The sequence below is a fragment of the Elephantulus edwardii genome, unplaced genomic scaffold (assembly GCF_000299155.1).
Source record: "Elephantulus edwardii isolate Elephantulus edwardi_28Jun2011 unplaced genomic scaffold, EleEdw1.0 scaffold00101, whole genome shotgun sequence".
Lineage (NCBI taxonomy): Eukaryota > Metazoa > Chordata > Mammalia > Macroscelidea > Macroscelididae > Elephantulus > Elephantulus edwardii.
The window spans coordinates 4,530,787-4,548,102 of NW_006399851.1; the positions used below are offsets into that span (position 1 = coordinate 4,530,787).

At 40.8% G+C, this 17,316-nt stretch overlaps 1 protein-coding gene across 1 annotated transcript in view; it reads left to right on the forward strand.

Moving 5' to 3' along the window:
* Positions 1 to 17,316, forward strand: part of SYCP2L (synaptonemal complex protein 2-like) — a 111,097-nt gene that overhangs the window by 47,747 nt on the left and 46,034 nt on the right. The window contains exons 18-20 of the mRNA XM_006891628.1: positions 6,490 to 6,637; positions 7,233 to 7,282; positions 8,555 to 8,660. Coding sequence (XP_006891690.1) covers positions 6,490 to 6,637; positions 7,233 to 7,282; positions 8,555 to 8,660 — 304 coding nt within the window. The remainder of the gene's footprint in view (positions 1 to 6,489; positions 6,638 to 7,232; positions 7,283 to 8,554; positions 8,661 to 17,316) is intronic.

Here is a 17,316-nt window from a genome sequence, read left to right on the forward strand (position 1 = left end):
AAAAAAAATTAATGAAAGTTTACAGAGACTTAGGGTTTCTAGTCACTCATTGTTGCACTTTTCTCCCTGCCCACCCCCTCCCTCAATTCACTCTTCTCCTTGAAAAGTAAAAGAAAAACTCTTTCATTGTTATACAATCCCTCCCCCCAAGTCCACTCAACTGCCTAGACTTCATTCTGGACTCCTGTCATGACAATAACGCCCAATCATATATCCCCTTTAAACAGTTCTCTCCTTCATCTGTTTCAATGCAATATAGATCATTCACCCCTTCTTCTCTGTCTTCCCTCAACTCCGATGTCAGCCCCGTTTTTCTACAGGGGCTCCATGCAAAATTTGTTCTTCTGTGACTGAGATCTTTTACTCAGCATAATGTCCTCTAGGGTCATCAGCTTTGCATAATATTTCATGAGTTCCACAACTGGGAATTTACCCTAAAGAAACCATAGCAACCACCCAAGCAGATATATGTACACCCATGTTTATTGAGGCTTTGTTAGCAATAGCAAAGAGCTGGAAACAACCCAACTGCGCATTAACAAACGAATAGATAGAGAAGCTCTGGTATATTGACACAATGAAATATTATGCAACATTGGAACCTCAATGAGACAGATGAATTCAGTGACTGGGATAATGGGGGTAGATGTGTCAGAGATTGGCACAGGATAAAGCAGTATTTAGGGCTGTTGTACACAGAATCGCTATGAGTTGCAGGTGACTCACCGGCACATAACAAAATTAATAAATGAGACACATCAGACTTGAGAATGTTCCTTAGCTTTGTCCCAGCTCCCTGATAACCTAACCCTAACTGCCATCCTCATCTTTACACTCACCTATGTAAACTTGATAAAAATGCTTAATAATGGCTTGCTTTAAGAACTTTTTCTGCAAAGTCTATAGAAATAAATTACAACATAGGAAGTGTTGACAGCAGCAAGGACTTAACGATGCCTGCTAAATGGGGTACTCTCCAGGCCCTGGGCCCAGGATCCAGCAGAGCTCAAATTAGAGACAAAACAAACCCAGACTAATTTAAGTCTGTATCATGAAGACAAGAGATGGATGTAGATACTACCTCTCTTATTTATGCAATCTTTTTGTTTGTTTTTTCAGTGTCAATTCAGCTTTCAGAGGCCAGAGAAAGCATGCTGCAAAGATATCGGTAATGTATTAATTTTTATTAAGGCATTCTTCCTAAATTTCAGTATCTGGATACCGTCTTTCAAACTTGGCAAAGCTCTACATTTTTGCCGTCTATATTGTTCTTAATGAAATTGCTCTTAAACTTATTTTGTAAAGAATCATTTCACTTGCAAATGGTGTTACTTGTAAACACCAAGAAGGTATATTTCCCAATAAAAATCAAGTAGGGAATAGTGTTATTTTCAGTTGGACCAGGCTTTGAGCCTGCTTGCATCTGCTTCACTTGTTCATATCTTTGGTTCATATGGCTGCAGTCTATCTGATGCCATCTAATGACAACAGTAACAACATGGAACATTTTTCTAAAAATCTCTACCTTTCCCGCGATGATAGCCTTTTCTAATGACTAGCCTTTCCTGACAACATGCCCAAATATGTGAGACAACATTTTATAATTCTTTTTATAATTTTTATTATTATAATTAAAATTATAATTGATAATTATAATTCATTTTATAATTTTAAACATTCGTTTTGTTTGAGGGGATTTTGGGTTGGTTTTGGGTTTGTTGTGGTTTTTGTTTGTTTGTTTGGGTTTTTTTTTGCAGTTCATGGATTATTCACTACTCTTCTCCAACACAATGACTCTTCTGTCATCCTTATTCATTGTCCAGATTTCAGATGGTTCTGGTATCATTCAAGATTTCCCCCTGTCCTTCAGTAGTACAATTTGTGGTTTGAATTTGTTCTTCACTTCTTTCAGCTTGAGAAATGTTGAGCAAATTATTCACTTTTCATTTTCTACCTCCAATCCTTTGCACATTTCATTATAATTGTTTGCTTTGTCTTTTGAAACTTTCATTCAAAAAGCCTGACCCTAAGAAGAAGAATGTGGCATCAGGATTAAAGGAAGACTCATCAATACCTTATGCAGATGACACAGTCTTCTTGCAGGAAGTAGAGAGGACTCGAAAAATTTGCTACAGAAGATCAAAGTCTACAGCCTTTAATAAGGATCAACATCAAGAAAACAAAAATCCTTGCCACTGGACCAATATATAAAAATCATACTAGATACAGAAAAGATTGAAATTGTTGACTATTTTAACTTACTTGGGTGCAAAATCAATATTCACAGTCACAACAATCAGTAATTCAAAAGTCTTGTTATATTGGGAAAATCTGTCAAGAAACTCTCCAAAATGTTAAGGAGAGGGGATGCCACTTTAAAAACTAAGATGCACCTGATTCAGACCATAGTCTTGTCTTTTGCTTCCTATGTACGTGAAAATTGGACAGTGAGTAAGGATGACAGAAGAAGACTTGATAGGAAAAAAAAAGAGAACTGACAGCTTTGACCTGTCGTGTTGGAGAAGAATACTGAACATCCCATGGGTGGCCAGAAGAGCGAGTAAGTCTATCTTGGAGAAAGTACAAACAGAAACCATCCTTACAGGCAGGATGGCGAAACTTGATTTCACATACGTGGGGCATGTTGTCAGCAAAGTTCAGTCCTTGGGAAAAATATATCATGTTGGGGAAAAGAAGAGGATCAGAGAAAAAGAGGAAGACCCTCAATGGAACGGATTGTTTATACCGTGACTCTAACAGTGGGCTCAGGTGAATCGGGGATGGTTAGGTTGGCACAGGACAGGGCAAGGTTCAGATCCACTGTTCAAAGGATTGCTAAACTCATAGGCACCTAACAACAACAGCATAATACAGAATACATGTTTCTAAAAGTGTCTAAGGAGCCCTAGTGGTATAGTTAGGAACAGATCTGGCTGTTAAGTGAAAGACAAGTGGTTCAAATTGACCAGACAATCCTCAGGCTGGAGAGAGGCAGTCAATGCCTGTAAAGATTTATAGCCTTGCAAACACAAGGAAGAGCCTTTCTGAGTCAGAACCACCTCAGGAGCAATGGGTTTTTCTGAAATTAATGTGAAATTAATTCGCTTCTAATAAAGTAGTTGAGCCTCGTCCCGGCCTGCTTCTAGCAGTGGTCCTCTGCTTGTACTGCCCAGCTCTTTGGTTGGACCTGCATGAGCCCTGGTAGAGGAGTGCATACTGTATCAGGTTGCTAATGGGGACATTGGTATTGTGAATCCACAAGGTGTTACACGTGGAAGGATGTCCAGAATCTTCCTGTGGACATTTAAAGCCCAGAACCAAACACACCGTGGAAAGACACTGTGATTCAGGATATAATATACTCAGGGACAGTGGATTTGGGGAGTTGCAGAAGCTACACTAGATTTCTCATGTGATTGATCCGGGATGATAAGCAGGCACTGGGATATTTTAAAGTTTCCTTCTCCCATCACCATGGTTCTAATGTACAGCCAAATGCAAGAACCACTCACTGCTCTATGTACTTCTGTACTTGCATGTTAGCATTCATCACTCGTTCATGTAAATACGGGGAAACTCTGGTGCATTTTTTTTAGTTTATTAAATTATGTTCACGGTATTTTTATAAGGGAGATCTAGTGGCAAGGAGCTTTGCTGCCAACCCAAAAGCACATGGTTCAAATCCACCAATTGCTCTGCTGCAGAAATATGGGCAGTCTCCTCCTGTGCAATTCTACTGCTGCTGAACTCCTGAAAAGTTGAGCCGGTTGATAGCACACAACAGTGTGTTTTTGTTATGTTGACACTGGTCTGAACTGTGCAGGAAATGTAAGGTCCTCATCTTTTAAGTAAAGGTAGCTTGAAGAGAGATTTGCTTCAGAAACTTTCTTATAAAAATGGCTGCTTCTATCATATGCTGAACTGCTAAAGTTTTTAAATGGGAAATAATTCGGTCTTCAAAAAGGAATGTATTTTAGAGGAAATGACCCTGATAGTGATTACCTTCCTCAGATAGTCAAGGTCATTCGGTCATAAAGATGGGCTGCCCCCACCTCAGGAGCGGATTGTGTACCACATATTCCCATCCTAGTGTGTCTGCAGGTTGGAGATTTGCATACTTGGTACACAGGAGATACTGTCACCATTTCATAGTGTATTTAGATTTGTGAGACTCTGTTGTTGGCTGTATGTATGCAAATTGGTCCTGAATCATGGTGACCCTTGGAATAAAAGCACAACCCTGTCCTGTTCCAGCTCCATGATTGACTGTTTTACCCCATTCCTGCGATACATAGGGTTTTTTCACTGGCTGATATTTGGTAGCAGATCTCCAGGCTTTCCCACCCCCACCCCTACCCCGTCCATCATAGTCTGGAATCTCTGCTGAAATTAGTTCAATTTCTAGCAACATTCAGGCTTCCACAGCATGCAGGTTGGGGTTGTAACTGAAGCGCATTGACTGGGAATGAACTCATACAGAGAAGGTGAGAATCCTGCCACTGAATCAGCAATATTTCATAAAACTCATTGTCTTTGTGTTGGATCTAACTCACAGATGACCCTCTAGTAGGAGTCTGAACCACAAGAGGCTAGAGGATTCAAGCTGCCAGAGAGGCAGGATCTCTTAGGTTAGCAGCACGACGGCACATAACAACAACAATGCCATTGATATGAAATTATTACCAGCTGAAGGATAGCGCCCTCTAGAGGCATAGATATTCGAGCACTAGGCTTCACAGGGGCAGGATATACTCAAATAAGACAATGTGTCACTTTTGGGGGGTGACTATGCAGCATGAAAAATAACTCGTGAAATATGCAAAATGGATGACCCTGGAGGACAGTATGCTGAATGAAATGTCTCAGTCACAAAAGGACAAATATTGCATAGGGCCACTGTAGTAAAACGGGACTGACATGAGGGTTGAGGGAAGACAGAGGAGGGGATGAATGATGTATATACTGCATTGAAACAGATGAGAAAGTGAACTGTTTAAAAGGGTTATATGACTGGGTATTATTGTCATGACAGGAGTCCAGAATATAGGCTGCACTGTGGAGTAGACTTGGGGGGAGGGATTGCATAACAATGAAAGAGTTTTTCTTCTACTTTTCAAGGAGAAAAGTGACTTTGGGGAGAGAGGGTGGGCAGGGAGAAAAGTGCAACAATGAATGACGGGAAAACCGAAGTCTTTGTAAACTTTATTAAAATTAATAAAATAAATGAAAAAATAAAGTTTAATGGTGAATGAATAAATAAAAAGTATGGAAAATAAAAAAGACAATGTGAGTATGCTTTTAAAAGGACAGCTTTTAAAAAATCAAACTCTTAAAATAGAGTACATTTTTAGTAATATTAATATGTGCCATTGAGTTGGAACCAACTCATAGCTGAGTTTTGGGTTTTGGGGTTTTTTAAATAAAATTTATTTTAATTGTCATTTTAGCAAAAGTTTACAGAAAAGTTAGATTTTCATTCATTCATTGTTGCACATTTTACCCCCTCTTCCTCCCTTCCCATCTCCAAGTTGACTTTTTTCTTTCCATGAATTTATTTGCAAAATTCTAATACAAATTTGAAACAAATTCCTTCAGTTTCCCTAACCCTCACCCCCCCCATCAAATTGTACAACCCAATGATTAATTCCCTCTTCCCCTTGTACATCCACATTCCTCTGCTTCCAGCCCCTCCTACCCCTCAGTGAAAAAGGATGACAGAAGAACTGATGCCTTTGAATTGTCGTGGAAAGAGTACTGAATATCCCATGGACTGCCAAAAGAAAAAACATAGCATCTTGGGGGAGGTGCAGTCAGAATACTCCTTGGAAGCAAGGATGATGAAACATTGTCTCTAACACTTTGGAAATGTTCCTAGGATAGGCTATTCCTTAGAAAGGGATATCATGCTTGGAAATGTGGAAGGTTAGCGAAAAGGAGGTAAATCCAACAGGGTAGATTGACACAGCACTGGACTCAAGTGTATCAGAGAAGAGGATGGCACAGGACAGGGTCACTTTGAGTCATACTCAACTTGATGGCCCCTAACAAGAAGATGAAGCATTTAATTTTAAAATATATACATTATATATACACACACACACACACACACACACATTAAGAGGGACATTCCTCTCCCATGAGATTTACAGTCCTTGAAAATGCACTGAAGGGTCAGCTATGAATCTGTTTTAACTGGACAGCAGTGAGTGAGATATTACTATGCATACATGTTCTTATTTAAATTAATAGTTTGATGTTAAGGTTTTGAGTAGATATTTAGGTACATTTTGGATAGTTTTCTAACACCTACCTCTTCAGTTCCCAGTATCATGAAACCTGTTGGACTTGCAATTTGACAGAACAACCCACTTGTTTTTCTGGATTACCTCACTTTTAACTACTTTGGGATCACTTGTTTTAGAGGCAAATAGTTGTGACAATGACACCAATATGCCTTTAAAATTCTGATTTATCAACTCTGTGTAAAAGTCTAATTACAGGAAACACCTCTTATCAGATAGTTCTCAAGATTCGAGTACCACCACCAGTGAAAGCTCTTGGACGAGCAAGCAGAAAAGGAAACCCCTAAGATCATATTCTAACAGAAGGAAAAAGAGAGTCTCAAGTCTCATAAAACGTGAGTTTGCCAATTGTCGTCTTTTTAGTCATTTATAAAAATGAATCAGCAAGTATTTCTTTTCCTGTGCAGAGAATCTCTGATGGCACGGTCCGCCGAGAGGGGGGCTACTGAAAGTCCACACCTCTGTGCTGGTTTGAATCCAGCAGTGGCTCTGAGGGAGAAGGATGAGCAGTCTCCTCCTGTGCTGTTGTAAACCTTCTGAAAACCTATTGGAGAGTCAGCTATGACTCATTTCTGACTTGATGGCAGTAGATTTTTTTTGTTTGCTGACTGAAGGTTTCCGGTTGGAAGCAAAAGAGTTGTGTAGGAAAGGCCTGGTGATCTGTTTCCTTGTAAACTACAACCAAAAAACCGTGTGGATCTGAGTTCTGTCCTGTAACAAAAGAGGTCACCATGAGCAGGAAATGACACAAGATCAGTGTGGTTTCTTTGGTGAGGAAAAAAAGTTGAGATAATAAGGGATTTTAAAATGTGGTAGCTGAATAAGCCATGAGAAGTATTAATAGATTTTAACATTAGGATGTACAGTAGGAGAAGGAAAAATAGATTTTTGTGTTTCTCGCATTTGTACCGTTTTCTTTTTCTTCCTTAGTTCTGCCGCTTTCCCCTGTCAGGACAGGCAGTGATGAGGGAAAAGACAAGGTAAGTGTTATCTGGGCTGCAGTATGTCTTAGGGTACCCAGCATTAAGATTGGACTAAACTGCATTCATTTCTCAAAATAAGTCTTTCAATCTGAGAGCCACAAGCCAGTGATTTGTTGGCACATGAATAACTGCCTGTAGAGCTGAGGGACTTCTAAATGTGCAGTGTGAAGCTTGAGTAAAGGTTTAGGATATTTTCCCAGTTGCTCCTGGGTGCTGCAGAGCAGCTATGATTATGAACAAGAACAGACGTTGACACTGTACTGATTTTCCTGAGATGCATGTGCCTTTGGATTTCTTTCTAAAAAAAATTTTTTTTAAGTAAACTTGCTGGCATAATATTTTCCCTTCATTGTCAGTTTGTTGGCATGATCAAGCCAAAGTTTAGGAATTCTTTTTCTGCACTTAAATATATTTTTTCAAAAAGGGCTGGACTGCCTGGAGGCACATATACACATGTTGAACAAACTCTAGAGATGTCTGTCTTTCCCCTCCCTTCTCCTTGTCTGAGGAGTCCTGGTGGTGGTGCAGGTAAGCACACAGCTGCTCAGTGGAAGGTCAGACAGTTTGAACCTCCCAAGCCACTCTGGGGGAGGAAGATGTGCTGGTCTGCTTCTGTAAAGACTTATAGAAAGAGACTTGGAAACCCAGTGGCACAGTTCTACTTTGACCTGTGGCATTATGATAAGTTGGAATCATCCTGTTGGCCACCTTCTGTGTTCAACAGAACAAAGCGCTGCCCAGTCCTGCTCCATTCCCACAATCTCCACTGCTTGAGCTCTCTGTTGCCACCACTGTGCCCATCTGCTTGAGGGTCTTTCTCTCATTCACCGACCTTTATCAAACATGGTGTCTTTCTCCCAGGATGAGCCCTTCCTAATAACTCGGCCCTAGAAAAGTGGTTTGCAGACTTCTGTGGTCATCAGAATTACCAGGACAGCTTGTTAAAACACACATTGTTGGGGTGTGTCCTGAAGGTTTCTGGTTAGGTTGGGCATAGGGGCGCCTGAGGGCTTCATGCCTCACAGGTCCTCAGGTGAGGACACTGATCACTATTCTTCAAGAACCACAGTTGGAGACTCATCAATAGAGATACAATATCATGTTCTTCTGACTCTCATATCTTGGGTCCTTGGTGTTTATTTCCAAATGGGATAAATCTAGCATTTAGCTTTTTAAAAAAGAGTATTTATTGAAAATGTCTTTGAATTTACTGAGAGCTGATGTTGATTACTTACATATGTTAACACTTGAACATGTACTATGTTTTAGGCTAGACCTCATACACAATCACAGAAGGAAAACTCCAGTCCAGATGAAGACTTGAATCCAAACATTTTGGTCACTAAATCCCCAGACAATCCTCCTTTGAATACAGGTATGTGACTTTTCTGATGAATTTATGGAGAGACAATTGTGTTTGGGGAAGGATAGTGTAAAAAGAGCAAGGGCCACATGGAGAGAGTTATCTCTGACCTTTACCAACTTCACAAAGAGAAACTGTCCCTGTCAACAGCGTCAGGAGCACAAAACTAATTTCCACAAGGTCAGACTTATCCCCCATACTCCCATACCTCTTTCTACTCATCTCAACACCAATCTTACTGCTTTACTGGGTCCACACAGAACTATATTGTGGAAGTCAAAAGGCTGTAATTCAGGGTAGTTGCTGAGTACAGTCACTCAGTCAAGACAGCTTCTGAAATGTGCTCACAGATACGTCACCTTTGAGACTCACAGCTTTCGGCTTATATTCTCAAGTTCTCAGTCTAAAGTTCTCAATATTGGTTGACTCCCTCACCACCTACTACTTGTCCAACAAACTTGGGCAAAGGCTTTTAGTTAGGTTCTGTCCATGGAGGTGGCAGTCCCAAAGTAGCTCCATCTCATGTTATTCTCTGGTTCAGACAAGATTTCTGCTACTATCAGTATAGGTGGAGTAAGAATTTCTAGACACAAAGGATACGCTACATTCTCTTCCTCCTCCTCCTTGGCTGCCAGAGAAGATGGTCCTCTTCTTGCTGTTGAATTGCTCAGTTTAATAGCATGACTAGTCAGTCACCTTGTAGATTAGTGAGACTGGCCCATCCCCCTTTGTGGATAGGCTAACACATCCTACTCGCATGTTCCCACCCATCCACATGGTCAAGCCAGGCAATTGCCAGGCAAGTCATACTGAAAGATAAACTCTTAACTCCATAGGTAGTTTAAAGAAAATTTTCCCCCTTTCAAGATCTCCTGAGGAAAAGGTGAAGATAAAATCCTTCTTCTCAATGCCTCTATTAAAGGATATTGCTTATTAATTTTGATCTTCACATTTGAGATTAGTTAAGGTCTTTTTGTTCCCCATTAAGTCAGAACCAAACCATAGCTGACCCTCCAACAGGTTATGAGAGGCAGTAAATCACACAGGAGGACCTTGACCAGCCTTCTCCTATAGAGCAGCTGATAGATTTGAACCATGTGCCTTTGGAATAGTGCAACTTCTTACCACTAGGCTACTAGAGCTCCCTTAGGAAACAACAACAAAAATGTTCTTTAGCAGAAGTTGGAAGACTTTTCCTTTTAAGGGCCAGGGAGTAAATCATTTAGATTTTTGGTTCATATGGTTGCTAGTGAAACGACTTAGTTCAGTGATTGTTTTACAAAACTAGCAGCAGACAGTGTGCGTGTCCATGAAACTTTATTTTCAAAACCAATATTTGGCAGAACTTGTCCTGGGAGGCCAATGGAGAGTGGGAAATGAGAGCAGGGGCAAAAAAAATACATGTGGAGAGTAAAATAAACTGAAAAGGGAGAATCTAGAAATGAGGAATAGCAGGTTGAAGTATTGGACCCTTTCCCAGATATTCGTGGGCCAGAAGGGACGTTAGAAAGTCATTGTGACTGGCTGTTTATTTTAATTAGAAATCTATAGATGTAATAATCACAGATACTCCAAAAGGTACAACACTTTTTTGTTTCATTTAGTACTCTTCCTTTTACTAAAACAGAGTGTCATAGTAGATGATACAACCTCCCAGTGTTTCTTGGTGGGCTAATTTACCTGAATGTTTTCATTTCTCAGAAGATCAGAGTCCCCACTTAATCCTGGAGGTCTCTTCCTCAGGATCCTCAGATGTTGAAGAAAGTATCCCTAAGGTACCATTTAATTATCGTTATTTACTTTCCTAGAATTAATATCAAATTTGTATAATATAATTGCTTAGCACCTTCTAAGAAAGCTATGACCCTCATAGCTGACTCTCCATTGACATTCTCAAGCTATAAATCATAATAGGAGGAGACTGCCCATTTTCTGTGGAACCACTGTTGGATTTGAACCACCACAGAGACAGCCTTTTGGTTAACAGTGCAACACCCTCTGGGCTATTCTACCAGAGTTCCTTTAAGGAACTTAAGAGACCTTAAGGGATGACACAGTAGTCTTCATTTCTTATTTTGACAAGTAATGTGTAATTTTGTGATCTTTTCATTTTAAGATTGGGAACCCAGAATCATTGAACAGGCTACATTGGAGGCTACAGACTTTGGAAGATAGAGGTGAGGGAATAAGAAACTATCCTTTCCAGAAAAAGTAAAATTAATCTAAGCTTGCATGGCAATACAATCACTTAACAGTGCCTGTACCCAGGTCAAAATGAATGTGATGTACTTAAACAGATGTTCATAACAGCTCTTTCGTGGAGCTGCTATAACTAAACTCAATCAAATATTATCACATAAGAACAACAGATGATTGTTTCACTGTCGTGAATGCTAGAAGTCCACTTTGAGATTAAACCCTGTTGGCTTTCTCTACAGGCTCTGGGCCTGTTTCATGCTCCTCTCCTAGTTTCTGTCTGTCTGGCTGGCTTGAAGCTATAACATCACTTGGCCTTCTTCCTTTGTCTTCTGGTTTCTGTGCCTCTTCTCTTTTATAAAGGCACCAGTAATATAGGACCTGGGCCTCCCCTACTTCAGTGTGTCTTTGACATTTGATAAAGTTGTCAGAGATCCTCATTCCAAATAAGGTCATGTTCATAGGAGCCAGGGGCAAGAACTTAAATATCTATTTTTAGTCTATACCACTTAGTCCATAACTGAGACCAAGAGCATAAACCAAGGGCTTCATTCAGGATCTAGAACTAACAGAGGAACCTGTGAAATGCAGGGCCACTCAGGCATCAGCCTCCTCCCAGGAGGAGGAGAGCGCGTCCTGTGGGATCTGAGCCAGGAGCTTGTCTCGTCCACTTTATAAATCACATTCTAGAAAATAGTGTGACCAAGTAATAAAGTATCATACATTTGTATGTGCTGTAAATATACTTACACATATGGCAGAGCCAACAGATGGCAATGTGACGTGGAAGCAAAGATTCTGGATTCATTTTCTCATAACGGTGGCATGAAGAATTCTAGGCTAGTTTACAGTGTTGTGAATGACTATAAAATGAAATTTTTTATTTTCTTACCATTTTTTGTAAAGTGTATCTTAAATATCAAGAAAATGCAAAGTAGATATAAATTCAGGAGTCAAACTCAGTTGCTGTTAAGTTGAAACTGACTCAGAGTTGACCCTCCAGCAGTTTTTTTGAGACTGTATGTCACATGGGATAAAATTGCCCATCTTTCTTTTGTAAAGTCACTTGTAGATTTGAACTGTCAGGCAGGCACTGTCTTTTAACACAGTAAACATCTGCTTGCTTTCTAAAATATCCAGTTGAAGAAATAGGCAATATTGTTCCATTTTAAATCCTGGCATGTTCCAGGGTCCATTAGTGGTGCAAATAGTTAATGCTGTCAGCTGCTCATAGAAAAGTTGGGGGTTTGAGTTTACCCAAAACCACCTTGGATGAAAGTACTGACCATCTATTTGAAAAATTCAGTCCTTGAAACCCTGTGGAGCAGAGTTGACACACACAGTATTGTGTGAGTCTGTTGATGGCCCAGCCACCTGGCTTTTATGTTTCACTACCGGATCCATCTCTGGCCATCACTCTCCTTTGATTTTTATTTGATGGCCACTGTTTTATATTTTCACTTTTACATTGCCAAAAATATCATCCATTCATAAAAGAATATAAAACAAGGTGTACAGCCTAAAGAACAGTTATAAACTCTAATATACTCAGGAGCTCTGGTGCTGTAACCCATAGGGACTTGCCCTGCTAAACCAAAGACCTTATACTTTGCTGGTGATTCGAATCCATGGCAGAAAGATGGACAATCACCTCCCACACAGTTTATAGCCTCAGTAACTCACTAGAGGGTCAGCTGTAAGTTAGAGCTAATTTGATGGCAATGAGGTGGGGGGAAACCATGATATTCTATTACATCTAGGGAGCTCCAGTGGCCTAGTGGTAAGGAGTTGCTTTTTCAGCCCAAAAGCATACAGTTCAAATCCACGAGCTGCTTTGTACATAAAAAATGGGCAATCTCCTATGCAATTTACTGCCTCTGAAAATCCACTGAAGACTCAGCAATAAATCAGTTCCTACTCAGTGGAGCACAATAACTCTTAAGTGAACTCAGGCAAGAATCAAAGGTCAAGGGTCAAAGGCAGAGCTAGGAGGAGAGCAGTAAACTTTGCTGATGGTCCCAGTAGACTGCCTCACCATCTTTCCTGCACAGCCCTTTGTATTGTTTGGGGAACATTTGGAAGTTGTAGGACATGGCAGGCTCTGTGATCTCCCTCATCTCGGGTTGAATCCATCTTCTTAGATCCCTGTCACCTTCTATGTCTTTTTTTGCACCACTGGAGTGTAGCTTATCTCAAGACCAACTGGGATAAGAGACACCGCCCACTCCCCCCCCACCCCCCACTGCCCACAAGAGAGCTGGTCAGAGCACTGGGACCATCATCCTATATGGCCCTCTTAGCTACATCTCAGGATGGAAGAGTCGTTGAAATGCCGTGGAAATGAAGTGAAATCTGATGAAGTGACGTGTGAAGACATGTAACACGTCATCACTGGGTGTTTGCTGCTTCTGCTGCTGTGGTAGACCTCAGCGTCCTAATTATTGTCTTCAGCTTGACATTTCTTTAAGCTGTTTTCTAAGGGAAGAGATAAAACTCCTCCTCACATGCTCATTATTGCTCTATACAGTTCTGGGTGTGGCTTTGGTGGCACTGACTGCTGTTTGGATCAGCTTAGCCCATGTGACCCCTGCAGAGGGGAGCAGATGTTACCCAGTCCCGCACATCTTCATAGTCACTGTGTGCTGGAGTCTGTCCGTCACCCTATGGAATGTGAGTGCTTTTCACCTGAGGGCACTCATCTTCCAGTGCTGCATTAGACAGGGTTGTCTGTGATCCATAAGACCTCTCTTGATCTAAAGTAGATCACCATACCTTCCTTCCTAGTCTGGAAGCTCCACTTGAAGCTATTCAGCATCACAGCCACACAAGAGATTCTGGTGACAGACAAGCGGAAGGAAGCTGTGTATAGGTCTACTGGTTGGGAATTGAACTCGCATCTCTTGCAAAGAACTCAATTGTTCTACTACCGGCCATCAAAGAAATAAGCAAAAATTATTAAATGTTTAAAAATATACAGACATTTGTGCTTGTCTTTAAAGAGATTTTGGGGGTTTTGTGACTAAAATAGAGAACACGTCATTTTTCCCGTTGCTGCATCAGGCCCAAGTTTTTTGTTTTGTTTTCAGGATGTGTGCAGCACAACGTCTGGGGAAGCTATTCTTCTCCTTTAAGGCACACCTAGGCCATGCCTTCACTTATCACATGCCCTGGTGTTTCTTAACAGCAGCCTCAGTGAAATGTCAGCATGAGCTTTCATGTTTACCTTACAGCTTTTCGATCAGTCTCCCAGAACTGAGAGAGTTTTATTTGTGTGTTTGTATTTTTACCCTCATCCACCTTTTTTGGAGATGTTGTTATATACCATAAAATTGAAATTGACTCATAGCTGACCCTTAATAAATCTTCCTCCCTCAGAGCAGCTAGTGAATTCAAGCCCTATGTCTTTGGGTTGCCAGCACAACTCCTTGCCTCGAAACTACTGGTGATTTCCTACAAATTAGAAGGTGCATCCAGAATTGTGGAAGGGCGGGGAAGGATGAATATGGATAAGCTTTTTGCTCCATTTGGTGCTGTGAATTCCTACCTTAGTACTTGGTACAAAGAAAGCATTTTGTATCTACATTCATTATCTTTAAGTCTCTTCTCCTTCCTCCTCTGTTTGTTTTCTTGCCCAGTGAAAGCTGTTGGCCAGTACATTTCAGAGCAAGAGAAAGCACAAATATGCCTTACCTGGAAAGAGCTGGCTATTGATAGCAGCAAATCAAAAAGGAGTTGGTTTTGGGAAACGTTAAAAAATATTTTATCAGATGAATGCTCTGAAAAAGTTATCAGAAATAAATAGGATAAACTGGTTTCTCAGATGAAAAGAACACTGTGTCTGCTGGATTATAATAATGAAAGCTTGTGCCAGGAGGCCACTCAGGATAAACCCAGCATCTCCTCAGCTTACAAAAGGGTTCTGTTTTCATGACATGATGAAAGCTGTGTTCAGGCAGAGAGTGCAGCCCTCAGACAGGCTGAGCATTCATTTGAAATCACTTTCATGTAGCCACACTTACTGTCCATTTGGAAGGTTTTTTGGGGGGGGGGAATCCTTTTAGGAGAATAGTGAAGGTGATCCAACAGAATGTGAAGATAATTCAACTAGATCATTACTATCACAGGCAAGTAAAACCTTGCTAAAGAATATTCAAAGTGACTTGACTAGAACAGTACATTTGGAAGCAGGAGTGGCATCCTCTTCCTAAACAACTTACTTCTGGAAACTCTATGAACTTTGATAAATGTCGATAGTAGTAAAGGGGTTACAGGCCTTTTGTTCATAGGGTCACTATGGGTCGTGCTTGACTGGAAGACACTCAACAACACAACCACAACAGAACAGTACATAGACAGGGAACTGCCAGAAATTCAAGCTGGATGTAGAAGAGGCTGTGGTAGCAAGGTTATAATGATAACCTTGATTGCTGATGTCCGTTGGATCTTGGCTAAAAGGAGAGAACACCAGAAGGATGTCTAGTTTATTGGCTATGCAGAGGTGTATGTGTGGATTACAACAATTTATAGCTAACATTAAGAATGGGGCTCTCCGAACACTTAATTGTCCTCATGCAACACCAGGCCAGGTGCTGACTATAGAGCAAACTCAAAGAGAACAGAAGTGGAAACAGCCCCGCATGGTTCCTCCCTATCTTTAAACCAGGATAACTCCCCTTACACCATGGGGCACTTAGTCAGTGATCGAATTCTCACCATCCATGCTAGAGACCTGGGTTAGAGACCCGGTCAATGTATCCTATGGGCAGCCATCACTCATTTTTCAGTGGGGGTTTATGTATTCCTATGATACTGAATTCTTAAGTTATTCATAGGGTGTTGGAAGGCCTTTTATTTCAGAAGTTAATGGTCAGTTCTGCTTTTTTGTCTTTGTGTGGTGGTGTGTACCATCGAGTTGGAGCCGAACCGCTAGCAGGTTTTCAGAGGCAGTACCCATCTTTCTTTCACAGAGCAAGTGGTGGATTTGAGTCATGCTCTGGTAGCCTAGTGCCAAGAAGCTGCACTGCGATCCTGAAGGCACACAGTTCAAGGCAACCAGCTGCTCTGCAGGAGAGAACTGGGAAGTTTCCTCCCATGTGATTAACTGTCTTTGAAAACCCACCAGAGGGTCTACTGTGGGCCTAACTTGACCGTACTCAACAACCACCATCACCTTTACTTTGGCTGCCTGTGAGAGAGTGTAGGATGTTGGAAAGATTGTGGGTATTTCTCTTGTTTGGGAACAGAATTCAGGTTTCCTGACAACTCTGTTATTTTGTCCTTTCCATACAATCAGCATAAAGCCATATCACAATGTGATAATACAGAATTTATAAAGCATAATTCTTACTGCTCTTGTTCTTATCAGTATATCAAATTGACTAAAAATCACAACAATGGAAAAAATTAAAAGAATGAATAAAAGGATCTCTGGTGGTACAATGATAAACCATTCATATGCTAATATGCCTTGTACATATTGTCTGTTTCTTAGACCAAGAAATCAGCTTGGAGGATACTAGTTGCATAGTTTCCAGCATTATAGGAACACACAAACTAATACAGAATAATAAATTGACAGGTCAGTGATGGATGACACATTAAAAGGTTAAAAAAATAGCATAAAGTTTTAGTTTTGTAGTTATGTTGAGGCATGTAATCTGTACTTACAAAAATGTTTTTGTAAGTATTTTTATTAAAATTGCATTTCTACTTAAACATTGTACAGAAATTTTTCACCCAATCATTTTAGATTTGATGATCCCATTTAGTATTATGCCACCTTCCTGAGGTCACATACTCACACTTCTCTGAATCTACATTCTCCCACTAGCTTCAAGAAATCCTTCTCTGCTCTTCCTCCGACAATAGCATGTCCACTATGAGACTTCCCTTCTAGGATGTGTTACAAGGCACCCTCACCATCACACTGAGTGACCCAGCTCCAACAGTTTTGAGAAGGCTGTGGTGTTGCCACCCTCTGCCCACAGCCTCCTATGCAAAGGATTCTTCTCTGCTTGGAGAAGGAATTTGCTGGGCAAGGTTTTTAGCATGTCTCCGCACTCTTATCACCAGCAAAGAAGCAGAGAATTCAGAGTGCATGTTCTTCTGGGACAAAGATTACTTTGCCACTCAGACCACGCAGAGCCTATAGGAGAAGCATCAGCAATGAACCAGAGACTTAACGTGACACAGAGCTGACCTTAGGACTGCTATCCCCTGGAACCAGAGGTAGGAGCTTTAACTCAGTATTTGTTGGAGGACTGAGGGGAAGGAAAGAAAGAGCCATAATTGTCAGGAGCCTATTGTAAGAAGAATTGTAAGAATTCTCTGGTAGCCTATTGTAAGAAGCTTTGCTGCAATCCCAAAAGTATATTGTTCAAATCCAGAAGCTGCTCCATGGGAGAAAGATGGGAAACATTCTCCCATTCAACTAATCACTTATGAAAACCTGCTAGAGAGTCAGCTACCAGCC